The sequence below is a fragment of the Apteryx mantelli genome, chromosome 12 (genome assembly GCF_036417845.1).
Source record: "Apteryx mantelli isolate bAptMan1 chromosome 12, bAptMan1.hap1, whole genome shotgun sequence".
Lineage (NCBI taxonomy): Eukaryota > Metazoa > Chordata > Aves > Apterygiformes > Apterygidae > Apteryx > Apteryx mantelli.
This window is the reverse complement of record NC_089989.1, coordinates 22238118-22264137: the sequence shown is the minus strand read 5'-3', so window position 1 is coordinate 22264137 and position 26020 is coordinate 22238118. Positions and strand designations below refer to the sequence as shown.

The following is a 26020-nucleotide window of genomic DNA, read 5'->3' as shown; positions in this document are numbered from 1 at the left end:
AAAGAGTCTGTATAGCTTGTCCAAATCTGTGAGGAGTCAGCAAGTACAGTCTTTTCCAAAGCAACAGGCAAGAGGGAGTAGACGTGTAAATTATGACTGCCTTCCTGAGCAGAAGTGCTGATTTTGCTGGATTTTACAGAATTTTGTTGCTTTGCCCTTCTGGATGGAGCCAAATTCATGATTGCCGTGTGCTGGCGTCATCCTGCTGTTTATACTGTGGATCAAAAGTGCTATTCTGTTTATCCTGAGCCATCTGGGAAAGGGAATCCTTATTGTGCTCCGCTTTCCCAGTTAGAGATGTTTAAGTGCCTCTGATTAACTGAATAAAAGGGAAAGGCTGAGACCAAATCTAACCAAGAACAAGCTGGGCTTTCCTGATTTGAAAGACACAAGTGATCGCTAGGTGCACAAACCTCTCTGATAGCAGCTGAAGCTGGAAAGCTGCTGAGTTTCAAGGTGAGGCTTTGCACAGAGTTGGTGCCTGTTCTCTGTGCTCTGGCTGGCTTCCAGCAAGGCCGAGTTTTTCTGCCTCCTCTTGTCTCGCGTGCAGCATTTGGAGCCGCTGTCAGATAGCTGTATTTGTTTAATATTGTTCAATGTGTTCATGACAGGCATCTGTAAGGAACTAACTCCATATTCAGAGAAAAAAAAAATATATATATATAATTAAATGCACTCATTAGTGCAGTATCAATTAATTCCCAACAAATATAACTAATCTCCTGAAAAAGTGGACTCTTCCGGCTTTATCCAAGTAGGTCTTTAGGCAAAGAGGTCTAAATAGGAGCCTCTGAGCACGGTGGTTATCTCAAGGTTTTGCTGTTGGATCAATCAACAGTGTGAAGTCCAGGGTTGAAAACCCGTCACAGGAAACGACTTGCAAGGCAGGACTGGATGAAGCAATCTCTAGATATGTATCGCCCAGCCTCGCCAAAGTTTATGCGTGTAATGTCAATCATCCGTAAGCGGAACAGCTCATTCGCCCGTGGTGGAAAGGGCAGTTGGTAACTCGGGGCTGGACCAGGAGAACCTGCCGTGTGTGTGTTTGCATATGGGTAGGGATTTTTTTTTTTACCCTTGTGAAGTCAGTGGGAATGCTCGCATAAAAGCAGTTCTCCTGAAGAATGCCGGCTGGGGAGGTTTGAGTCCAGCTATTAATATTTTGCTGGTTGTCCTGAGATTGTTTGAAGAAAGGAGCTTTGTTACTGTGAGTCCCTGGTGAAACCTTGCCTGCTCTTGGGTGTGGTTTCTAGCTGGGCGGCCCCACGTCTGCCAACGCGCCCTGTGCTGCAGGCTAAGGGGAGCCCAGGAAAGCACTTCGCTCCAGTGCCGTAAGAGACTGAAAATGGAGAATTATTTTTGTGACACTTATGCAAATCAGCTTTTTCTTCATAGATAAAAGCATCAACTCCACACTGGCTGGAGGCTGCACTATGGCTCGGTTGATTATAATCCTAAAGCCTTGTAGGGCATAAAATGACTGGGTTTGTAACCCTTGTTCAGATTTCAGCTCAGACCTGGGATTAACTCTGCAGTCTTGCCGCTTTGCAAGCCTATTCTCTCTTTGGTTCCAGTTAATAGGGAGCGATGCCTCTGCTTGTTACGGAGGGTGGGCTGCATGGCGTGCCAAGGTCCCCTTCCAGAACCTCTCCTGAATCAATTAGGGGATACATAAAACAGGTCCCAGTGCCCAGAGCTTTGTATGCCGTTTCAAGCCAAATAAGCCTCCCTTTTATCTCTGCCCATGTTCTTCTCACTGATGAGATAAAGAATGCATTGTCCTGTTTATGCGACATATATTATGAAATGAGTTCAGTGTATACTGCGTTCAGCCAATACGTGGTGATACTCCGAGGAATGGGAAACTTTAGAAGGCAGATTGCTTGCTTTCCGACCGACTTTGCTTTTTCTCCCACTTCATTGTGTTTCTGCGGGCGACTCCCTGGTGATAAATGAACTATAATGTCTGAAAAGAAAAAATAATCTTGCTATGGTATTGTTTCAAATCTACAAGAATTTCAACTCTGATGCTGGTTGTCTTGAATACATTATTTTCTCAGAAGTGTTTTTGTTAGAGTATACTAGTTTTGAAATGGATAATATTTATATCTTTCTTCTAATTCAGCATACACCATCTTAAATGCTGATGCTGAAAGTTTCCCTTGCAGAATATTTACTTAATGTAAATTTTCTCTCTTGCTTTTGCTGAATTGTTCAGAACACAATAGCATTTGTACAGGGCTCTCAGCAGGCTGATCTAATTATGCAAAGATTTCTTTTATGGTGTTTATTTCTCACCAAGTAGAAGCCAATGATTTAGACTTAAGATACTAGGCTTGCATAATTATTTAAAGTAAACACAGAGCTGCTACAAGCCTGCTCTGAAATTCAGTTCCTTCCAGATGTGCAGAAAGTTGTGTGAGCATCCTGTCTGGAAAAAAAACACATTTTGTGACAATTTGATTGTTTGCTGCTGAGATATCTCTGCACCTTATTAATGACAACGCTAGCGAGAACCTGGCAAGGAAGGATCATAATGCATTAGAAAAAAACGTGATTGAAGAAGAGTTTTTTGTTTTTTTTTTTTTTTTTAAACCGCTGGCTTAATATGTAAGAGATGAAGGATGCCTCCAGGTGAGCTCTGCCAGTTTATGCTGGCACCGGCGAGCGGCTGCCTGCCCTCCTCTGCCAGGAGCCGCTGCCTCTGAGCAGGCACGGCAGATTGGGTCTCCTGCCATCTCCTCAAATGCCTCCTTTCGCGCCTCGGCATATTAACCCCCAAAAGGTTCCGGCTGACATTAGCATGCCAGACAGCAACCTGCAGCTGAGGGGCAGGAGCACGGGCCCTTCTTCCAGCTTTGCTGGCAGGGCAGCAATTTCCTCCATCGGGGTGGGGTGCATTCCTGTGGGCTGCAATCTCTGATGTTTCTGTGGTCTGAACTGCCAGATTTGTCTGGAGGTTGCCGTTCCCAGTAAGTTACAGGGATGTTGGTTGCAGGTCCCACAAGGTGCTTTGGAAGAGCTTCCTGAGGGCAGGATTGCACATGCCGCAGCACAGTGTGCACATCCCGGCTGACCTTCCCAAACGCTCCTTGGAGCCTTGGAGCTGAGCCTAGGTGATCGCGAGGGGAGTCGAGCCCCTAGTCACAGCTTGCTCCCAAGCCTCGGGTTTCACACTTCACCTCTTTAGACTTTCGTTCCCTTCCAAAAGCATCACCTGGCTTCCCACAGACACTCTTCCTGGCACGAGGCGCTTTCCTTGCACGTTCCTCAAAGGAAGGGGCTCTGCCAGCTCCCAGCCTCATGGGGCCGTTCTTCAGAGCCAGCAAGCCTCAACTGTTGCTGTCGGGCCCGGACAAACTTGCGTTTTGAGTCTGAGCAAACTTGCATTTTATTCAAAACTCTGCAAGATTGGCCAGGTTAAAAAAAAAAAAAAAACCTGCTTCTGTTATTAAGGTGTCTGATTATTTCCTTAAGCAGTCTGCATCTGCTTTGGGTCCTGTTGGACGACAACCGCAAGCTCTTTTTGTATGGGAAGAGGGTTAGGAGGGCAGTACCTTTTTGTTCTTTGTTTCTACGGTGTCTAGGACAGGATCGCAGCAGAAATGCAGGAAGCTTAAACCTTATGCATTCAAAAGCTGCAGCTGGGTGCTAGAAGTCTGATTAATGCACAGAGGTGCGTGATTAATGAGGCATAATCAGCTAGCTTTGCACCTCTGCCTTTTCCAAAAAAAACAGAGCAAACCTTGAGCAGGCCAAATTCTGCTTAGTCAGACACGTGCTGAATGGGAGTTTTCCATGAACATTTAAGGATCTGACAATCTAAATGGATGGGAAGTCTATTAAGAAAACATTCATTAGCTCAGGTGGACCTAAATCATCTGGTTAAAGAGAACATATATTGCAAAACTTCCACAAAAGCATTTTAGTTATTCCTAATTGTTCATCCTGCCCTCAAAAACCAGTTTCAAGTTTCCACATTTTTTTTACAACTCTTTTGTCTTTTAATACACATGTAATTTAGGTGAAATTGAAATTAAGAATGATTTAGAACATGTCTATACAGAGTTAGCTAGGATTTGAAGGGAGTAGGAAAGCTCTGCGTGCAGTGACAGTTTCCTGAGTATAGACCTTTGACCGCAATTTAGAAAATTTTATTTGAAGGAGTTTATAGAACTTCAATTAATTTACTGTGATTTATTCTTTATTATTTTTTTTTCTTGTTCATGTTGGGAGGCCTTTTTTCTTCTTGATTTCATGAACCCAGAAATGTTAGGCAGAAACTTATTAATACATTCACTGGTGATTATTTTTAAATGCATCTATATGAATATTATCTGTCTACAACTTATTCTGAAACTACTCAGATAGTCATTCGTCCTTATGGAGGAAAATAACTTCAGGCAGGTGTTATTTCTGGCTGCAGGAAAAGTTTGCCAGATGAACTGATTGCTAAGAGCTTATATTGTTCTTAAGTGAGATAGCTTGAGGAGATAGCGCTTTTCAGTCCCTGAGAGCAAAAACGTGCCGGGTGTGCAGAATTTAAAACGCCGCTTGCCCAGGTCTCCTGCTCGCTGCAGAGAGGGAGCTGCAGCGGAGGCGACAGCCGTGGGAGCCGGCGGCTCCGTGCCTGGAGCGGTCCCGGCTCCCGAGCGCCTTCGTGCTGAACGCGGCCAGCTGCAAACGTGCTGGGAGCCCGTCTGCTCCTCCGGCTGGGAGCGATGCGGCAATTCCAGGCAATTTCCTTAGAAGTGCGGAGGGGCTTTTTGGTTTGCTTCTCCGCGTGGCACTGGGGGAGATGGTCAGGCCTGGAACAGGGTCGCTGACGCGGCCGGCGCGGTGCTCGCGCACGCGGCCCCCGGGCCGCACAGACCTGAACGCGCTCGTCGCGTGTGGCAGGAGCCTCCTCAGGGACCGAGCGCGGGGTGCGCTTCGTTCCTCCCCGCCGCCTTCGCCCTGCCTGCTCCTGGGGCAGGTCCCCCTTCCCGCCTCTCCTCCCGGGGTTTCCTGCGGCCGAAGCCCCGCGGGAGCGGGGAAGGGGCCGGGGAGGCGGCGGAGCGAGGCCGCGCTCGCGGAGGCCTCGCTGGCAGTGCACCCATGTTTTTTACGAGCGTGAGGCTGGCGGCGCAGGGCGACGCTGCCGGTAAAACCTGTCGCGTTCCCGAGGCGAGGCGCCGCTGGTCGGGCCGCCGCTGCTCCGCGGAGCCCCCCCGGGAGCCGGGCCGCCGCTGTCCGAGCCCTCCGGCACTCTCGAGGCTCGCGCCTCCGCGGTGGAGACCGCCACTGCTTTTCTCTTTTCCCCCTCGTTTCTGGCTTTCCTCCCGCTGGGGGAAAAGGGTGGAACGGGGAGGCGTCGCTGCGGCAGGGCGGGTGATGTCAGCCGTGTGTCAGCAGAGGGAGGTGAGGTCTGCGAAACCGGAGCTGCGCCCAGGCCAGCCGGCGCGGGGGCCGGCCGCCGCGGCCCGCCGGGCAGCCATGGGGCAGCCTGCTTTTATTTCCTCTTGTTTTTAACGTTTCGGATTTAACAACCCAGCGCGGGGTCGGACGGGACGCTTTGGGGCTAGGTAAGTGTCGCGAGCACGTCGCTCCGGCGGCGCCGGCTCTGGTGCTGTGAAACCGAGGCGCGGTGATACGGGGGATTTGGGGCGGAAAGGGGACCCGGCCGTGCTCTGGTCTGTGTTAGGGGTGGTTGTGTGTTGGAGTACCTCCATATATATTCCTTAACGTCCTGAGATACTGCCTCACCCGTTTGCATTTCTTGAGAACAGTACTTATTTCAGAGTTCAACGAGAAGGACAAAAAGTTCGCTTTCTGAAGTGGTGTGATCAGACAAGTCACTTCTAGCATTAGATACTTTTTAATACAAAGATAAGTTTACTTAAGCAGCACAGTAAAACAAACATCCATGGTCTTTTTTTTTTTTTAATCACTTATTGGTTTAGGTAAATGACATTTCCCATTACAGCATTTTTCATAGAGCTGAGTCTCATAATAAATTACAGTGCTGCAAAGGAAAGGTCTGGCTAAACAGGGAAAGGTCACTGAAAGAGCAGTGTTTGATTTTTTTTCTTTTTTTCCCCACAAACATATGAACTAGGTTATGTTTTATTTATGAGCCATTTGAAGAGTGTTTCAAACGAAGCATGGCGTAATGTGTAGTTTTAGGAAACTTCAAGTTCTTCTGTAGTCGCAATGCGGCGTTGGAGTACGTGCGTGAGCCGGAGGAGCGCTGCATGCGCTAGGCGCTGGCGATTTTGGCGGCTGCAGCCACCAAAAAGCTCTGTCCTGCCTGAAAAAAGTGACTTTGAAAACCCACTGCGGGCAGCGGGTGGGGAGTCGCTGCTGTGGGCTGATTTCCTCTGCTACACTGCGACGCACAAGCCGATCTTTGCCCCTGGACGGTCCCTCTGTGCGTCGAGGCTGCGGGGGCAGAAAGCCACCACGTGTCCCACTGCGCTCGCCCACCCCCTGGTCCTGGGGGGACACCCGGGGACACCGGCCTCGGGACACCCGCGCTGCGGCAGCGGTGGCGAGGGAATAGCCCTGCTTGAGGCAGTGCCGTGTTGAGCAGATGCAAAGCCTGGGGGATCGTCCCCACAGGGTGGCTAATTCGGGTGCAGAGGGAGCAGGGCGAGAAGATCCGTAGGAGAAATCCTGATCTCGTGATGCCGCTGCCGGGCACAGGGACGCTGCCTTTGATACGCTGCCCCAGCCGGCGCGTTGCAGGAAAGCAGGGCTTTCCCTGGAGGAGTGCGCGCTGCGAGCGGGCTTTGCTCTGGCGGGTCTTTCTCCGTGCGCGTCATACCCCTGCCCCAAAACGCCTGGCTGAACCCAGGCCCGGCATCGCCAGAAAAGAAACGTGCTGCTTTCCCAGGCTGCTGCCGATATCCCTGGGGCCATTCTGGGGCGGACTGAGGGATGTGGAGACCGTGGATGTCTATGCAAATACTTTGGATTAGCTTTTTGCATTTAATCAGAGCAAAAAGGACTCTAGTCATACTCCCGAGGCAGATCTATTAGATACAAACATCTAGCAGCAAAATTAAATGTGCTGTTGATCGAAGCAGGTGTTTTCACAGGCAAAATCTGCAATTTGCAATGCATTGTTTTTAAGAGTGAGAATTTATTTGAGGAATATCCTATGTATTTATATTTATGTGCTTATTTTTATCAATCTTATGAATGTTGTTATTGCTGAGTTTATGCCATAGCTACAGATTTAGAGGAATTGCAATTTGCTGGAATTGTATAACCTGGGGGAGATAAGTTGGTGATTTTTAGAGTGACGGTGTTCTGCTTTTCCCCTCCAATTCTCCTAGCTATTTCAATGGAAGCAGCTGGAAAATCTCTATTTCCGTGAAAAGAAATTTGCTGTGGAAGTGCACGATCCCCGCAGGTAAGACCGGCGGAGGCAGCTGTAACAGTGGGATGAGTGTTTGCCGAGGCTGGGTATTAGTCATTTCATGTTAACTGATGGAGATGGGAGGTTTCCTTATTGCACTGATTTCAGCGTAGAACTGGGAGTTCACTTTTTGCTTTGGGATATGGAGCCTGCTCCTGTGTCTGGCAGGGCAGGGCTACACGTGACGGATGAGAAGTGGTTCAGGGATGTTGCTCAGGGAAGATCACAGCTGTAATGAGCAGCGGGGAGTGGCCGGTGACGTATCGACAGCTCCGGATGTCTCCCTTGCAAGCAGGATATGGTGCCCACCAGGGAAGTTGGTGGACCATAGGGAAAATCGGGGCCAAATTCACTCATTTTACAGAAGCTGACTGCTCTGCTCTCCTTAGACACCCATTGCAGAGAGGCAGCTGCAATGAGGCTGTGCAGCAGGTGTCCCGGGAGAGGGGCCAGCAGCCCCTGGGCCCGGCTTTCCTGCTTATGCTCTGCCCTTCCCCGGCTTGGCCGTGATGCTCCCCCCTCCCAGCCTTGGCTTTTGGGGCCTGAAGGAGCACTGCCAAGTAAGGTGGGAGCTTGCTGTCGTCCTGCTTTTCCATGCCTTCCCCTCAAGATCCCTTGCACGAAGAATGAGTGTTTGTCCAGAGTGAATTTTGGATTCCACCTTTCTTCCTGCTGACAGAGGTGCTGAGGGCTCCCACTGTGCCCCTTAACAGGCAGAGATCCTCTGCTGATCCCCCTGGATCGCCGGGTCCGGTCTTCCTGACTCCTTTCAGGATCCCACGGCTGTCTCTTCTCTCTTTCTAGATCTATGACTTACCCAGCCTTTGCCATTTGGTCCCGGCAACACCTCAGTTATGCTGCTGAACTAAGCCCAGCAGTTGCTGCTGCTCCATGTTGCAAAACTCGCCAGGGAGGGACTTTCCATTTATAAAATGAAAAAGTTAGGAGGGAGGAGAGGCAGGAGCACCAGGTGGTAGGAAGAAGGAAGGGCTTTGTCTTGAGTTTTCAGGTCTCTAAAATACAGGCTGTGAGCCTTGCCTGGCTAGGAGAAAGGTATTTGGGACTTGAAACTTCAAAGGCATGTCCTGAGATTGCATTTCTCTTCACCTCTTTAGAATTTCGGTGTCAAGAAGGACCTTTGGACAGAGTGGACTGGTAGTGCAAACCTGGTACGCAAACACTTCCCTGATCAAATCCATCTGGGTAATGGCAATCAGTCAACACCAGTTTTACTTGGACAGAAAACAAAGCAAAGTAAGTTATAAGATATTTTTTCTGTAGGCATAAGTTTCAACACCTTTCCTGTATATCCTTCAGTATACATTGTTCCACAGATAAACTAGTCTCAAGAGAGAAAATACAAATTGGTTTTTGTCAGCTTTTTGAGCAATCTATTAGCTACAGTATTGTTATTCGATTCTTTTTAGCCTGCCTCTAATTAAGTGGTATGGAAATGTAAGCACAGAAAAGGGAATTCCCATGTCTCAGTGTTTAATCTGCTTTTTCTTTTGTCTCTTTCTCATTTTAATTTTGAACACAGTGCAAATAATGAAGAGATTTTGAATTTGGAGATAATTCAGGCTGTGGGGGCGAGAAGGGGGAGAGGAATGTTAGAGCAGTGAAGTACACAGTAAGCTGCTGTGTGATGGGGTTGCTTTAGCCCTTAATTTACTGGGAGATGAGGTGTGAAATGTCATCTTCTGTGACCCTCTGTTCTGAAGCTAATTAGAGGTAACTTGATGATGCTGGATTTTTTTTTTTTTGACTTTTTTTTTTAAAACTCCTTCAGGCAAAAATTCCTTCAGCTAGAAGTCTGGATGATATCGCCATGGATCTGACAGAGATGGGAACACCAAAAGTTTCAAAACTAGTAACTATGGAGGCAAAAAACCAGCTTATTATGGCCAGCAATGGCAGTTTAATCTCATCAGGTAATATTTCATGTAAATGCAAGGTAGTGAAGTGTCAGTACAGTGGGGCTTGTGTGCATTAAAGGGGAAAATGAGTCTGGCTGACCATAAATTCAGTGTTAATATGACAACCTGTATTAGTTACATATCTGAAGCAATAATAACAGTTATGTAACTACTGATTTCCCTGCCTCCCACACACACCTAAATAAGGAGGTGATATTATATTAAAGACAGGCATCCGTAGACTTTTGGTCCATGATTAATTTGATACCAGTTTATGGAATCATCAGTCCTTGAATTAAGTGCAAGTCTCATCAAAGTCTGAGGGAAATCTGATCCTAGCTAACTTTAAGCTCCTGTGCTAGGAATCGAATTGCCCTGAGCTCCCTCAGTAATAGGCAGAGAAAGAGAAATGCTTCCAAATAAAATTCAGATCGGGAGGGGACTTTGGATCTCTCCATTGACTATGAAGGAAGCCTGGGGGAAAGAAGAGCTTAACTTGCCACATATATGTGCCTATAAGTGGGGAGCCTCGGTGTCTGAATCAAATGCAAAATCAAAGCTATAATGTTAATTAGATCATATATATGAAGATTATCATACCTAAATGATTTGCTTTATGTTCTGGGTAGTGGGTTTGGGGGTCTTATACTTGAGATTTAAGTGCCTGATTATATACCCGGGGGTGTTGAATAAGTGCAGATTTCATAAAACCTGGCTTGCTGGATGACATAGGAGTTGAATATTGCGTTTTGAAGAACACACGGATTTGTTAGGTTAGACTCCTTTGGGAATATAGCCTACTTGACCGTTTTTTTCTTGCAGGAAGAAACAAAGTGGCTTTTCCCTGCAAATTGTCTAATAAAGGGAGTGTATTTTTCAGGTTCTCAGGATTCAGAGGTCAGTGAAGAACAAAAGAAGGAGAAAATTATGGAACTAAAGAAGAAAGAAAAACTCCTTCAAGAAAAACTGCTTCAGAAAGTTGAGGAGCTTAAGAAAATCTGCCTGCGAGAGGCGGTGAGAACTGCACCTTATGCTATGGTGGAGGTGGGCGAGAGCCCTCCTCTCCCCCTGGACCTTCACCTAGAGCCCTTTCTGTTCCCCAGGAGCTGACGGGCAAGATGCCAAAGGAGTATCCTCTGAGCGCTGGAGAGGAGCCTCCCCAGGTCAGGAGACGTGTTGGCACAGCATTCAAACTGGATGACAACCTGCTCCCCAGTGAAGAGGTGGGTACTGCAGTTAATGTTTTTTCAGCAAAGGTGGGGTAGCCAGACTGGTGGCCAAAGCCGCTTCTGAGTAATCCAACTCTCCTGATTGTTTTGTGTTCCTGATTTATCTATTTAAGAAGAGGCAGCTAGGACAGTCGCATGCGTATGCTGGGAAACTTGGACAGGGTACCATCCTTATTTCAGCCATGCCCCCTTTGAATTGACCAGGAAGATGGCCATATCAAAAAGCCTGAATATCCCCTCACTTGACCCCCTGATTTGACCCTGCTACTTGAATGTTAATGGAAATTTTGCTGCTAATTAGAGAAGAGCAGGTTTGTAATGCAGTTTAACAACCTATGGCTATGAGCTTGCTTTTCTTCTGAAGCGCTGATTTGTGGAGTGTTGAGATTGTGCTTGAACCAAGTATGTGGCTGTTTCCCTTACAAAATCATCTGTCTGTGAGCGCAGGAGATAACTCCACATGACAGTAGGAGGAGATTTATCTCTGGCTTAATGCAAGTTCCACCTAAGTAAAAGCTCTCTCTATTGCTCAAGAAGCTAATAGGAAGTTTGCTGGCAGAGACTGTCTCAGGAGATAGGCTAATTCAGATATATGCAGTTTCTGGACACATACCATTCCCTCTCGTTCCTTAGGAGATCTGTTCGCTAGCTCTGTTATCCAAGTGGTAAGTAGGTGTTGGGCACTTTGCACCTGCCTTTCACCAAAACTCGCTGCCCTGGCTTACAGTACTGGCATAATCCATGCCTGCAGCAAACTGATTTTATGTAGACTGCTAAATGCTATTGAAAAAAATCCTACTGACAAGATTTAACAATGCATTGCTTAGCACTTCTGCAGTGTGTTTTATCTGAGCAGCTCGAAATTGTTTACAAACACTTAATTAAAGCCTCCAACTCCCTGTTATGTAGGTATGGTGATAAATTCCCATTTTTATTTTTGTAAAGTAGAGAGAGATTTCAAACAGATGTTTTCAGGCTTTGACTTGGAGCAGAAGGTTTAGCAGGCTGCAACTTGGCTTGTTTAACAGATGGACCTAAACTTGAATTTAGATGTCTAATTTATGTCACCCAGGCTTGAGAGCTTTGGACCTTTCTTAGAAGATCTAATAATCGTGTGTTAGTTGTAGAAATGAGATCTAAGGATTTCCTTTGCCGAGCTTGTCTTGTGTATAAACTTTGGAATTTCTGTGGTTTGCGCTCAAGATTTCACTTCCTTATCATAAAGATATATCTTCTTTTCGATAATCTTAGATAATTTCTACCCTCAGTACAAGCAAATAACTGATCTCATGAATTTGCAGGATCCCACTTTGCAGGACTTGGAGAGCAATTTTATCATACAGCAAAAGCTGGTGGAAGCTGCAAAGAAACTTGCCAGTGAGCCAGACCTGTGCAAAAATGTGAAGAAGAAAAGAAAGCAAGAATATGCTGATGCTGTAAAAAAGCTTCAAGAGATAGAAAACTCCATAAATGAATATAGAATCAAGTGTGGCAAAAAACCAACCCAGAAATCAACTTTTACTCTACCAGGTAAACAAGAGAATTCCCCATGTTTAGATGAAAAAAAAAAAAAAAAAAAAAGTTATTTGGTTCACTTACAAGTTTTGTTTACACCTCCTCTATATGATTTTTATCTCCTCCATGGCAGTTAAATAAGAAAAAAAGATTCAATTGCTGCATCTGATACAAGTGCACTGTTTATAGGCTGTGGGCAGAATAGACTGCAGTTTTAGAAACAAGTGCAGACATGTCGCAGCATCAGGTACAGACCAAGGAATGCTATACACAGGAAGACTGGCAGGAGCATCTCAGTCGAAACTGGTGTGGTATCTTAATTCTTAGCGTATTGAATGTAGTTGTATTTCTAGCCTGCCACGTGCAAGATCTCTCTCCCTTCCGCAATGCTGCAGTCTTAACAAAACTAGACTGCATGAATTTTTCTATGGGATCGAGGAAATGAGAACCAAAGACTTTGTTTCACAATTGGAAATTACTGATTTTCAGGAAAACGTAAGCAAAAGTCAAGACATTAGGAGTTCGAACTGTGTTGTACAGATTTTTTGCTAAATCTATTTGCCAATGATAATCACAATGAAAACAGAGAGCCTTGGCCTCTCCATTCTGAAAAAAGTAATTTTCCTGAGGGAGATGAAATTGTAACTTTTCCACAGGATAAAGCATAGAAACTTGCTAGTATCCAAGCTAAGTGAAGGAATTTGGAAGTAGTAAAAACTCACAGGTGTTGCATACTCTTCTAGATTCCGTTGTGCTTAATAGTTTCAGGACATGTTTTACTTTTCCCCTTCAGGGAAAATATATATGGATAATTGTTAACTGACTTCTTTTTGCATCCTCTGTCCCAGAGAAGATGCTCTTTCATGAGGTTGTTGGAGGGGGTTTTCTGGGAACTACCAAGTGGGAAAGATGATACAAGATTTTTCTGCTTTTCATATTGACACCCTCTCAGTGACCCTTGGTGGGATGGTAGCATTCGTCCTACCTCTTAGGCTTTGAGCTGAGAGCCCTTGCCAATATATATTTTCTCTGGAAGAGACTTTTCCATGCACTGCCTGTGTTTCTGCTGGGAAACCCTTGGTGTCCTTGGGTTCCAAGGGTCCTTGGGTCCAAACCCTTGGGTTTGAATTCTCATCCAGCACGAAATGCAGCAACACAGGACTATCCACTGTCACAAAGTGCTTATTCTAAAATGTTGATGATTGCTCTTTAATGTGGCCCAGCTAGTTGCTGATTGACAGAGATGAGGAAAACAGCTGTTTTTCCAGCCTCTTGCTCACCAATGTAGGCATTAGTTGTGGGAGTTCCTGCAGCACCTGGGACAAGTGCAGTGTAGTAATAGCACAGGAAGCTATTGAAGGCCAGTAAATAGCGAGAACCCTGTGAGACATCAGCTGTGTACAATCACCGCTGTTTGCACAAAGGTTTTTGTACCATTGTGCAAAACAAGGAACTTGGGAGTTGAGTCTGCAATCTTCAGTCCTTATGCAAGTACCACTTAGTCCATCAGTCTGCACTGTCTGATTCATAACATCCTTGTTTGCTTTCTGAGAAGGGGACATAGCCAGGAGGTGCTGGACTCTGTGTGTCAGGAGGGTCTCTCTTCCTGTCAGTAAGGACTGCAAGGCAGCATATATTTAGCCAGCAGTAAGTTAGCTGCCTTCCCTTCCAGTTTCCGACTCCTGCAATAGCAGTGTGTATTTGTTAATGCATCCTGAAGCAGAACTGTCATCTACTTCAAGTTCAATAACTGATTTAGCATGTAGCCTTTTGACCACTGCTGACTGTGCTCACAGGCTTGAGGTGCAGGGTTTCGGAAAGCTGAGCACTGGTGAGTCAGTTGCAGCTGTGAATTTGGGGAATGGCTTGTTGTAAATGACATGTTAAACAGTAACACTATTTTTTTTATCAAACTATAGCTATTTTCATTCCAGGCCAAAAGGGATGGGAGATGAAGCACGTGCTGAACTCTCTCCTGCTCTCCATATTCCACTCTTCCTGTGTCTTGCATCCTCTGTACCTCAGAGGCTTTCTTTGCTTTTTGCAGGACATGGGAATTGCTCAGATTTAGGATTTAAATTTGGAGCACCCATGTATGTCAGCATGGCAGAGCCCCTGTGAATCGGGCAGTGTAGCTTTAGGCTGGGGTGTTTTTTTTCTTTTTTGGATAGGTAGGATTTTTTTCCCTCCTTACACTAAGCCCAATTCCATATTCTACCATCACTTGGTCAAATTCAGGTGAATAAGTTCCCCACAAGCTTTTTTCCAGTGTCAGGTTGCAAGTGGAGCTGCAACCCATCCTCAGTGGTCTGACAGGCCCCCTCGGGGCAGGGGCTAGCCCTGATGTTATCTTGTTCTTGAAGAACTTCTTTATTTAACAAATTCTTGTAACCAGACCTTTCCTCGCAAAAAAGTGCCACAGCAAGCAGCAACGTGTTGTGTATGCTCATCATGACTGATGGAAAAAACAAGTGTGATACGCAAGCTGCAGTGGCTGCCACTGCCTTTGGTAGCTTTTCTCTCTCACAGGTGGAAGTTTATATAGGCTTTTTATCCCATCAGCTTTTTGTCTTGCTGGTAACTGCCTAGGAACAGATTTCTCTCTGGGTTAATTCTCTCTAACTGTGGTGCTCCTGTTTGTCGCCAGCCTGATTTCTCTTCCTCTGACGGCCTGTTCCAAACCTTGGCAAGGACAGGCGTAAGTGGTAGTCTGTAATATCAAGGCAAGAAGACAGATACTTACAGTAAAGCCCTATGAATAAATAACAAAACATAAAAGAAAGGAAAAAAGATCACATTATCTGTATAGCAGATACCACTCTCTGCACTGCTGGAATTTGGAATAACTTGATTGAAATCAGTGGAATTTTTCCAGATTGATATTAATTTAGTTGAAACAGAATTTGTATGCTGATAAAACATCCAAAAATGAGTTCAGTGCCAAATTTCAAAAGGTATTTAGTACCTACCTGGTGGGATTTCAGGCCTACCTAAGGAGACTAGATGCTAGCAGCCAAGATCTACGTGTCTGTGTAGGCTCCTAACTCCTACTGAAGCACCAAAACGCCCTGTGAGATCTCTTGGAAGTTGAATGGAAAACACCTTTGTGAATCTTGGCCTAACTCCCACTGGAGCTGAAAAGTCTCCTTTGATAGCGGAGGTAGCTTTGATATGTCGGTAGCCTGCTGAACTGCAACGGAAACAAATAAGACCTGATAGTACTGCAAAGCAGGACTGGCGAAGGCTAAAGCATACAGATTACAGCTTTGCAAGTATCAGCTGGCACCAAAGTTTTAGAAAATAAACTGTATGTGATATTTGGAAATTAGTGGCGAGTCTCCTGTGTTTAAAGCTTTTGTTTTCATTTGCAGATGATATAATTCCATCTGAAAGCAGCTCTCTGTCTGATACAACAACCTATGATGAGGGTATGTTTGTTATCCTTTTCTTTTTATGAAGTGCATCTGTTCAGATGTATTATTTTGGCTGACTTAATATCCTTTAGCCTGCCATTTTATTGTCTTTCCATGACTAATTATTTCATATCAGAGGAAAAGAGCTTAGTCAGATATAAGTCTGCCTTCACAATGGGTTAGTTATTGAAAATATCTGCTTCATCAGCTGATTTGAGTCTTCTTCAGAGGAGATGATTAGTTTTAATGTGATTAACTTGTGAGACGAGGGCACTGTGCCTTTGCAAGCAAATACTTTGTCCCTAGCACCTGAGTAGAGGCAAATGAATGGCTGGAGGAGTTGCAAGCCAGGAGGAAATGCCTGACCCATCTGTCCTCACACCTACTAAAACTTACAAAAAATTAGGATACTCAGAGACTTTAATGATCTGTTTACATTCATCTGTTAGCTAGTGAGCTGCATCTTGCATGGGTATGGTGTTTGCTTAACTTACTCATTTCACCCACCCACAGACACGCACACTCACACCCTGTTCTTCAAGGTGGAAAGGACTTGGCTTGCCTCTCCCTTAACTGGCTAATCATCACTTGGGGACAAACATTAACTAAATTATTAATCACTTTTCAGTTAGGGCCTGATTCTGATCTCTCTTTGTCCCAGTTTTAGACTTGTATAAACCACCTGGCCCTTTAACATGGAGTTACACCTGATTCTTGCTTGTGCAAGCAGAAGAAGAGCCAGGGCTTTGCCTTGTGAACACATTCTCTGTGATGCTCGGCCTGCATTTATATGTATTTGTTGGAGTTTCCTGTTAGCTCTAATGGGATCTGGACTGTACCCTAAGCAAAGTGAGAACAAGGATCAAACCAGCCCCTTCACAATTGCCTTCAGCCAAATTTGTCTGTCAGTGTCTTTGCTCATTCAGTTGCTTTTGAAGTCAGCCCCTTTTAGGTTGTATTTCAAAACTAATTCTTGAAATTTCGTTTTCAACTAAAGTGCTGAATGGTGAGGGAAGGGAATTGGCTTTTGCAGAAGCTGAATGTGCCTGCTCAGCTCTGGGAGGGACAGAGCTGCAAACAGTTGCTTTCCCGAGGAAGTTCCACTTTGTGATCTGGCAAAGCTCCAAGCAGAAATCTCTGTAGCAGTTAATACTGCTAAAATCTGCACTAGCCTCCATGATGCCCCTTCCGCATGGAGGAGAGCTTGGTGCAGGCATATATGGGAGGAACCTCTCTGGAGTCAGAGCTTTTGTACTTGTCTCCACAGTGCAGAGTGTTTTTGCTCAGAGGCCATGGATTTGCATACAGGGCAAAAATATGTAAGATTTTGCTAACAAAATACATGTTCCTTTCCAGCAGCCAGTGAATCCCTTACTGTGCCAGCACAACGAACCAGCTCTGCACAGCTTTCTCCAAGACTTCCGCCACCCAAGTCCCTCGGGGTGGAGAGAATTCATCTCAGAAAGTCATCTGTAAATGAGCAGCTCTTCGAAACCAGACATACCAGGTATCATGTCTTAGCATCACCATGCTCTCTTCATGGTTGGCATGAGCTTGGTTTTGTCCATGTCAGGACTTCCAACAAGCACTCCAGAGGAGCCTGCTGCCTTTGCACTCCTCTCTGATAAAGAATTTTGTGATAGTGGCTAAATTTCTTGCTTAGTAATACAGTTGTCTGTGTACGGGTAGTCTTTGGGTCTCTGTGAAACTGGAGGGTAGTGCAGGCTTTGTGAAGAAGTTTGAGACAAGTGAGAAATTTAGTATTAAGAGCTGCCTTTAAAGAATTGCTCCAGGCCCACTGGTACTTGAACCCTTTTTCTCTGTTTTTGTGGTTTGTTTTCAGTATTAACCTGTAATTTTCCTGATGACTTTGTTTAATTGCTTTAGGTAACACGGAACCATATCCATCCCTCCTGACTGTATCAGTATTTCAGTGGGTACATTGTCAAAACATAGAGAATTCACATAAGCCTTGATGGGCAATTTCTCCATGTAAAAATGGAGTTACTGGGATTCAGCCAGCTACCATCGTTAGTGCCAGCTGCAGTGAGTGGCTGAGGTGCCTGTGTATATCCATGGGACTGGGCTGTTTCTGTAGAGCATTTCTGTAGAGCACGTGGTTACCAGTAGATCTACTGATGCATGATCATATAATATGGGTCTGATTTAATGCTAGCTGTTCTCAGTGTAAGGATTCCCGCTGATCTCAGTGTCTCTTAGACTGTGTCTTTTATGAAGTGCATGATCAGGCCTTTGAAGGCATGCCTAAAAAATTTTGACATTTTGGGCAATGTCATGTCTTTGCATTTTTCTCAGCAGTCCCTCAGGATAAGTAGAAGAATCCTCTGCATCGAGCTCAAAAGTTGAATTATAGCCATATGTAACTCTGTGTTTTATTTTTAAATTGTGTCTGTGTTACCTTTTTTGGCTCTTCTGCTTCATCCTTTAGCAGCAACTATTCCTACAGGTCATGCTGCGAGGACCTTCTTTGCTGTGTCACCCTCCTGAACTGCAAGAGAGGGTTAAATTTTTCTTCTTGTTTTAACAATACTGTTGTTTACATGGGAAGTATATTCAGTTATGTTCTTACCTGCTTTTTCTGCCCTTAGGGGTTTTTTTTTCTTAAAGACTCGGGGTGCATGTAGTGTCAGTGTGCTGTGACTTGCATTGCGTTTAACCTAATTGGGTTCTCTCCTTTCCCTTGCAGGGACCCGCTTTCGACTCACAGTAGTCCTTACCGAACTCTGGAACGACCGCCACAGCCCCATGGAGGGAGAAGCATGCCTACAACACCCGTGCTTACACGCAATGCCTACAGTAGCAGCCACTTACAGTAAGGGGACTTTATTTTGAGTGCGATGTTCATCTTAGGCCGCAAAAGAATAAAAGTGAATGTTGTGAAGAGGGTGAAGGGTCCTGTGCTGTGCATCTCTCTATAAGCAGGATCAGGCTCTCGAAATGTCTGCCTTGGATATTTAAAGCACAGGGTTAATGTCAATCAGCCACCATCTGCTGGCGCAATCCTGCGCCAGCTTTGTGACATGCAAGCGAGAGCATTTGCACAAGTACAAACACTGTTAGTGGTCTCTCTCCCCACTCCACCCTCCCCACTTCCTCAAAAAAAATCAAAAAAACTTGCTCATGAGCTGACAGATGTCTTCTGTGGGTTAAGTTCCTCCAAGTCCCCTGAAAAATAAGTGGACAGATAGAGGAGAGAGATCCAAATTAGTGCCCATTCTAGGGGGAGAGCTGCAACACGAGCTCAGCTGTATTATTAGGCAGCCAAGAATCCATCCTGGGGGAGGAGAGATGCTATAAATGTTATGTTGTAAAGAGCTCGTGCTTTACTTGGCTGGGGTAATGCAACCATGAGAGGCAGAGCCACAGGAAACCCAGCTTCCTATGTTTTGCTCCTTGCTCAGATACTTACACAGATATTACATACTTAAAGACAGTGAGATCCCTTGTGTAAACCATTGCTAAAATGTGATTTTTGTGTGCTTTCCTGTATGTATCACTGTCACAGATTAACTTGCTCATCATCATAAATTTTTATCTGAGAAATCTCCTACTGTTGCAGCAAATGTGAAAAAACAAGCTGAATTTCTTGCAGTGCAGATACTTGTATCTAGTGGAAAGGCTGATTCTGCGTTATGCTTTGCTTGGGGAGGAAGCCTGTCAAACTCTCCACACACGCACACTTTTCACTTGTCTATGCATGTTTGTGTGTGACTGCTTTTAACCAACCTACATCTGTGTTGTTTCAGGCCGGAGGCTTCCCCCCACCATTGCAGGCAGCGCAGTGGAAGTCTGGAGTCCCAAACCCACCTGCTGTCCGACACCCCTGGCGAAAAGCCAGCCTTCTCCCTCTCAAAATCGCAGCGAAGCAGCAGCACGGAAATCCTAGACGATGGGTCATCCTACACTAGCCAGTCCAGTGCAGAATATTACTGTGTGACACCTACTCCCAATCCATATTATACTACGCAGACACTTGACAACAGGACCAGGGGTCGAAGACGGTCAAAGAAACAAAACATTTCTGCTGCAAATTCAGGAAGTATGCCAAATCTTGCCCAGAAGGATGTCCGGAATGGTGTCTACCACAAAAGTCAGGAGCAGCCTTCCTCTAGTTACTATATTTCTGGATATTCCCCTTACAACGAACCTGACGTTTATTACAATGGAGGATATGTTTATGAGAGTGATACAGAGGGACAGTATAGTGTGAATCCTTCATATCGCTCATCAGCACATTATGGATATGACCGTTACAGGGAATTCAGGTCTTACCATGAGGATGAAGTGGACAGAGTACCGCACAACCCATATGCAACCCTAAGGCTTCCAAGGAAGCAAGTTGCTAAAACGGAGCATATAACCAAAAACATTCACAAAGCCTTAGTTGCAGAGCACCTCCGCGGTTGGTACCAACGTGCCTCCAGTCAAAAGGAACAGGGTCACAGCCTGCAGGCAGGCTTTGAGTCTGACAGAGGATCTCAAAGGAGTTTGGGCTTTGCTGGTCTGCAAGTTCCCTGCTCTCCTAGCAGTCGGGTGTCATCTTTTTCTTCAGGTAATGCCTGATTTGCTCTGTGCTAAGAGTTTTGTACATCCCTTCAGTGCATCAAACTCTTCTTTCCTTGCTGCCTCAGTGAAGTGAGCAGAGTCTAATCAATGCTAGAGCTCTGTCCTGAAAGGTAGATGTGCAGTTAACTAGGATTTCTGTTGTTGCTCTGTGCTTGGGAGGAGAGTCTTTCTCTGAGGGTCTACCTGGTGGAGGTGAAGAAGTCTCCCTCGCTGGGTGAGGTACCAGCCCAGAGCTCAGCAGTATGGTCCCTGAACTAGTTGACCTTGCAAGGCTCCTGTTGTTCCCCGATGCAGTGCTTCTGGGAGAAGCACTCTGAGTTACCCACCCAGGTACAGGTCATTTACACAGCATGTTCAAAGGTCATGGTCTCAGAGAGGAGTATTTTCTGCAAATCTCATGCCAACTAACACAACCAGCTACTTTTTATAGTCTGGTTTGGTTTCACATTTTATTAAGAGTGTACCTGATGCCCTTCAGTAGAAACTACAGTAAAAATACCACACTGGTTTTTATGATCTCTCAGGGCCATCACCTGCCTGGGAATCAAGTAGGTCCATATCCTGACAGTTCAAACCCCTGCACAGTCTAAAGACTTTTCATAGAGCAATGCAGAATTCCCAGAAATTGTTGAGTAGGGGCCAACAGAAACTTTTCAGCTGAGGGACCTCAGGGGAATAGAGGCTGTCAGACCATGGGCCAGTCCGATTCCTCAGCATGCCACTGCGGTGAGGAACAGAAGACTTGTTTGCTTCCCTCTGTAGACATTGCAGAGTTGATGTGTGATTGCCAAGAGGAGTTTGGGATGGGAGCTGTACGCAGAGCGCTCTCGGTTACTTGTTGCCTTCCCCCATTGCTAATAGTGCCTTTTGCTCGTTGTAAATGCAGTAGTGCAAACAAGCCCTACGGGTCCATATAGGTTTCAAACAGGCATGTTTACCAAATACAAGCAATGTGCAAGACTTTACGCCATGTCCATGCGGTTGCTCTGATGGTTTCCAAAATACAGTACAATGAGCATTGCTGGGTCATGAAGTCTTTTTAAAGAGATATTGCATAACACTGAAATACTGCACGTGCAGTGCTTTGCTCCTCACAGTGCTTGTAAATCACATTTTGTGTTTGCGTTCTCTGCTTGCGTCCCCTGCAGAAACCTGTGGAGATCACTAATGAGAATTGTCTCCCTCTTTCAGCTGATTTAACTAGAGAAAGATCTAATTTGGTGCAATTTTTTTTTCTTTTTTTAATTCTAGCATCTTCTGCAAACACTGCTGGGACCTGGCGGAACCCACCTGCACTAGGACTTTCAGATTACGATACATTATCTCATTCCTCTTATGCCAGCTGTTATGGGAATGTTTATGGCAACCTTCCTTTGCAGAGCAGGTGAGTAGACTATATCAAGATTTCTGCCCTTCCTCGTATGTTTTATAGACTACAAAAACTTCTGAGGAAAGCCGCTTGGTTTCAGAGAGCCAGGATGAAGAGTAATAAAACTGACTTCAAGAGAGCAGGTCGTTTTCTAGTGGTGTAGACCAGCCTGATTATGCCAACAACATTCAGGGAAGGGGGAAGTGGGCATAGTGAAGGCTGATGTCCTCTGTTGCACAGTCCTTTCCTGTGGATGGTGGACAATCAAAGAGCTTGCACTCCCCAGTAGCAGCGATGGTTGGAGCAGCGTTAGCGGTACCGCGCTGCGGGAGGAGGTCTGTCCTGCACCTTGCCATGCTGCCTGAAGCCATGCTGATAAACTCCTGCAAAAATGAGGAAAGAACTGCTTCTCTTCAACCTCACGTCTGTGTGCTGGTGCTCAAAGGCAATACCGACATCAGTAGTGCCATTAATAAGCCAAAACATGTCTCAAGGGAGAGCTTAACCCATGGAGCAGGATTTCACTCTGATGTTACAGAGATTCATGCAGCTCTCTTGCTTCTTCTACTTGGTGCTTTCCGTCTCCTCCCTCCGCTCTCCTACGCCACCTGTTATCAGTGAGGACAGAGGCTTTCTGTCCAGGGGAATGGCGCTGCCCGCAGAAATGCGATCCTATTTAAGTGCTCTTGTGCCCAGTGTAGCCAGCTGTAGTAAGTACCCCACATTTGTGTGTCCTGCTTAATGGATTGCAGTTTGTGCTTGCTGCCAGGTTGGTGTGTGTGCAATTACCGAGTTTTTCATCTGTTTTAAAATGAAACAAAGTATAAGAAAAGAATTTGAAAGCTTCTCCTAGATCCTTGTTTTTAAACTAAATGCCTTAGGCTTTTTTATTGCAGTGATTAAAAAGATCTACCGTAACAGTGTTTAAAGAGTTTCTACTAATTTCTTAACTTCCTATAATTGGGCTTTGAAAAACTCTGCTTATTTTCACAGTTTTATCTATATGAAGTGTATTAGCTATTAATTTTCCGAATTCTGAATCCCCCATTCAATCATTCATCTGTTTTATTTTGTTTTAATGTGATTATGGCAACTGGGCAATCGATACATTCTACAGTCTTGACACTTGAGCTGCTGAGATCCTGTTGCTCACAGTCTGATGAATTACAGCACAAAATCTGGGGTTGTATTTGGGTCCAAATTATGCTGGGGTTAAACTCTCAATAATCAGTGTTACTTGAAGTCCCGTGGGATTAGCGTGAGTTGTACTGGCAGCGCGGAGATGGGATGGGGCTCGGCCTCTCCAGTTTACGCGCTGCCAGAGCAGCACCTGGGAGTCTGGGGAAGATCCTCGGCTCGTGCTTATCACTGATGCCCCTCTCTCTTTTGCAGAGCTTATGCAGAGACAAGCCAGCTGGGTGGTGATGACGAGAGCCAGTTGGAAGATGACTTGCACAGTAACGAGCAGAGGTTATTTTGGCACGAGGATTCAAAGCCTGGGACACTTGTGTAGACCGCTTGCAGCCCTGCGTTCGTACCCTTGCGTGCCTTGCACAAAATGCTGTTACTTTGAAGGACATCTTAGGTGGAGCTTCCAAAGCAAACAAGAAGGAAGTATTCCGTTTTGCTGGGAAAGATTGAAATTCAGCATTAAGAGGGACTATAGCAAAACTACAAAGTCTTACCCAGAATGGCATTTCTTTCTGAATCCAGATAGCCTGCGTGAGCAAGGGCAAGCCACAGTTTAATCTATGACAAGATGCAGCACTTGGTTGAAGTATTTATATTTAGCAAGCACTTTTTGGAAGATTGGAAGATGTTGAAGGCAAACCTCAAAAAAAATGTGAAAAGGGAACTCTTATGGAAAAACAGGAGTTTTAGGAGCACAATTCCCATGTCTGAAAGAAGAAGAAATGGAAATTTCTTCTCCCATGGCTTATGATGACCTGGAAGGACTTTCATAAGCCTATGAAGGATAGATACTGTGTGTGTGAATGAGGCAAAGGGTGACTTAATCAGTATTGGATCATTACTTGAAGGAAGGCTGGATTTTTTTTTAATGGAGGTTTGAATGAGTTTATCCATATTCGAGGTGTTGTTAAGAGTGTTTGTTAGCACCACAAGCTAGTTCTGGAAGGAAAGGTATTTGCTGTCACAATATGTCATGTAAAACTATAGGTGGTTGTGGATTTTGGAAACAGAAGCAGTAAACTTTGAACTCTTTTCCATGATAAAGTGTAATTAATAACCTCACGCTTAATGAACTTTCCATGGTACAATATGATTGTGCAGATGAGGATGCAGATTTTCACAGTGGGTGCACGGTGAACTGTTAATTGGGTAACAGTTACATTTTGCTCTGCCATATCGAATTGAGGATCGAAATGGAGCGCTCTAGTTATCACACATTGAACAATTTGATTGTAATGGCCAGTATTTTAAGGTGGAGGCAAACGTAACCGACCAACCAAGTGGGTGCCTTAAAATTAAGGGCATTAGAATTGTACCACAAGTCATCTGAACTGCCAGGTGCATTGCAAAGTCACTAAGTGACAGAACAGCGTTTTCACAAAACCATTTGTTTCGAAAAAAGTGCGACTGCAGTTTTGATCTAGGAGGGATAAACCTACCTCATATCATCCATCTGTAGGAACAAATTAGCATGGGTTATCTTGTGTCATTTACAGCAAGTCACTTGCATACTGTAAAATATCTCTCATTTCTCAGCTGTACTGTGCTTCAAGGTTCCATAAAATGGTGCTCTTTTTTCTTTTATACAGAGGGTTAGCTACTCCTTGTTCATATTGTGAATAGAAAAGTTTCTGATAAACCTTTTTGACATTTTTTACCAATATTCCAGAGCATGTAATATATATACAGAAGGACACAACTGTTAAGCTGGTACTTAGTCATTTGTATTATTAGAGTCGCGATTTGGAATTAAACAAACAAAAACAAAATAAAAAATAACTTATTTCTTTTTTTTGCATATTTGTATAGCCTTCTAGAAATGCGAAAGCTCTTTTTGCTTATTCTTTTACTACTTCTGAATTTTTTAGACCTATTATTTTGTATAGGTCAATAAACTAAAAAGTGTGCTATCAAAACCCTTTCGGTATTCCTCCTATTTCTATTTGAGCTTTCAGAAGAAAGCAGTGTGCGTTATTTCACAGCTTTAAAGGAAGCCTCAGCCGCTCTCCCGGAGGCGAGGGAAGGCGCGCGAGGCAGAGCGCGGTGACTGCCCCTCGCCTGGGGCCAGGCACCGCTGGACGAGAGGTCTCCCACGATGGCACGGGAGCGACTAAGGGCGCTTGTTTGCTGTAATCTAATCTCCACTGGCAGCCTCGATGCCTCACCTGCAGCTCCCTTGTCGGTTTTCTCTTCCTGCGTGGGTAAAGGGCAGAGCAGCTCCTGCTTCTCGGGGGCTTGCTTGCTCTCCGCGGGGCTGCCAACCCCTCCAGCAGCAGCTCCGCACCTCTCCTTGCCCCAGGCTGCCCGAAGAGGAGCTGCGGCAGAGCGAGGCGCCCGGCGTAGCTGCCGGCAGGGCTCAGCCCCAGCTCCACGGCTCTGCTGCTGCTTGATGCAGAGGATTTACACCAATAACGGCGATGTCGGTGCGTCCAGGTGGAGCTGCCCAGCTCAATATTGGCTCTGAACGTGAGGGGAGGAGGGCCCGTGGCTGTCCCTGGGGCCTGTCGGTGCCTTCCCCTGGGGAGGCACTTGCCGTCCTGCCGTAAAGCAAAGAGCTGGCCTCTGGTTTTCCAGCCTTCAGAAACATTTTGCAGGTCTTTCCTTCTTCTGTTCCTCAGCATCTATTTTTCAAAGCAGATAGTGGGAGGCTACGGAGGCTGACAACAGCAGTCTCGGGACTGCAGGGGTAGAGGTGGCCTCATGTTTCTGGAAGTGTCTCCTGCTCAGCTCTGCCTGCATCTGGAGGTGGCTGCAGCCTTCGCTGTTGGAGCATGGCGCTGGAAGGTCGCGTTGCTCCTCTGCCCCGACCCGCCAGGTCCTCTTTCGAGTTTGTGCCCTGCGAGACACCCGCGCTCCTGGAGGAGCAACCTGGCTTCAAGGTGTATAACCCTGTTTGCACCCACTTCGCCAAGCAGTCCAGGTCGTTCAGTACCACTGTCCTCTCTTCCCAGTTATTTCTCATTCCCTACATTTTGTGGCATCCACAGCTTTAAGCAGCACTGCATTTTATACTTATTTCTGGATTGCTGGTGAAAATATCAGCAAGAAGAATCTGCAAAAGTCCCTGCTGAACACACTCCCGTCTCGTCATATCTTTCCGTTTCCCCTAGGAGTTTGGGAGGCTCAGTCAGCAAGTTCTTCATACGTTAAGCACGTGCTTTGCTGCTATTATAAAACGTTAGTGTTTCTAACAGGAAGCTGTGTGGTACGAAGTCCAATGCCTTACAAAGAATTAATGATATCGGTACATGTTCACAGTCACTTGTCAATAGTCCCAAAGAGTTTTGTTTGGGAAAGGAAATGAGATGTGCGACAAGACCTGGTCCCCATTTAAAGCATTGTTTACATTCCTTTATTTTAGTGCCGCATCCATTGAATTTTGTATTGGCTTTTCTATT

At 45.5% G+C, this 26020-nt stretch overlaps 1 protein-coding gene across 2 annotated transcripts in view; it reads left to right on the top strand.

Moving 5' to 3' along the window:
- The window catches only part of FRMD4B (FERM domain containing 4B), a 148983-nt gene extending 124445 nt beyond the window's left edge, over positions 1 to 24538 (top strand). The window contains exons 12-23 of one of the 2 annotated variants that reach the window (XM_067303467.1): positions 7320 to 7396; positions 8518 to 8656; positions 9192 to 9333; positions 10199 to 10332; positions 10422 to 10541; positions 11849 to 12077; positions 15434 to 15490; positions 16835 to 16982; positions 18183 to 18308; positions 19243 to 20048; positions 21314 to 21446; positions 22824 to 24538. In XM_067303467.1, coding sequence (XP_067159568.1) covers positions 7320 to 7396; positions 8518 to 8656; positions 9192 to 9333; positions 10199 to 10332; positions 10422 to 10541; positions 11849 to 12077; positions 15434 to 15490; positions 16835 to 16982; positions 18183 to 18308; positions 19243 to 20048; positions 21314 to 21446; positions 22824 to 22944 — 2232 coding nt within the window. In that variant the 3' untranslated portion in view covers positions 22945 to 24538. Of the gene's footprint in view, positions 1 to 7319; positions 7397 to 8517; positions 8657 to 9191; positions 9334 to 10198; positions 10333 to 10421; positions 10542 to 11848; positions 12078 to 15433; positions 15491 to 16831; positions 16983 to 18182; positions 18309 to 19242; positions 20049 to 21313; positions 21447 to 22823 lie in introns of both variants that reach the window. The other variant, XM_067303466.1, reaches the window with a different exon arrangement.
- The last annotated feature ends 1482 nt before the right edge of the window (positions 24539 to 26020 follow it).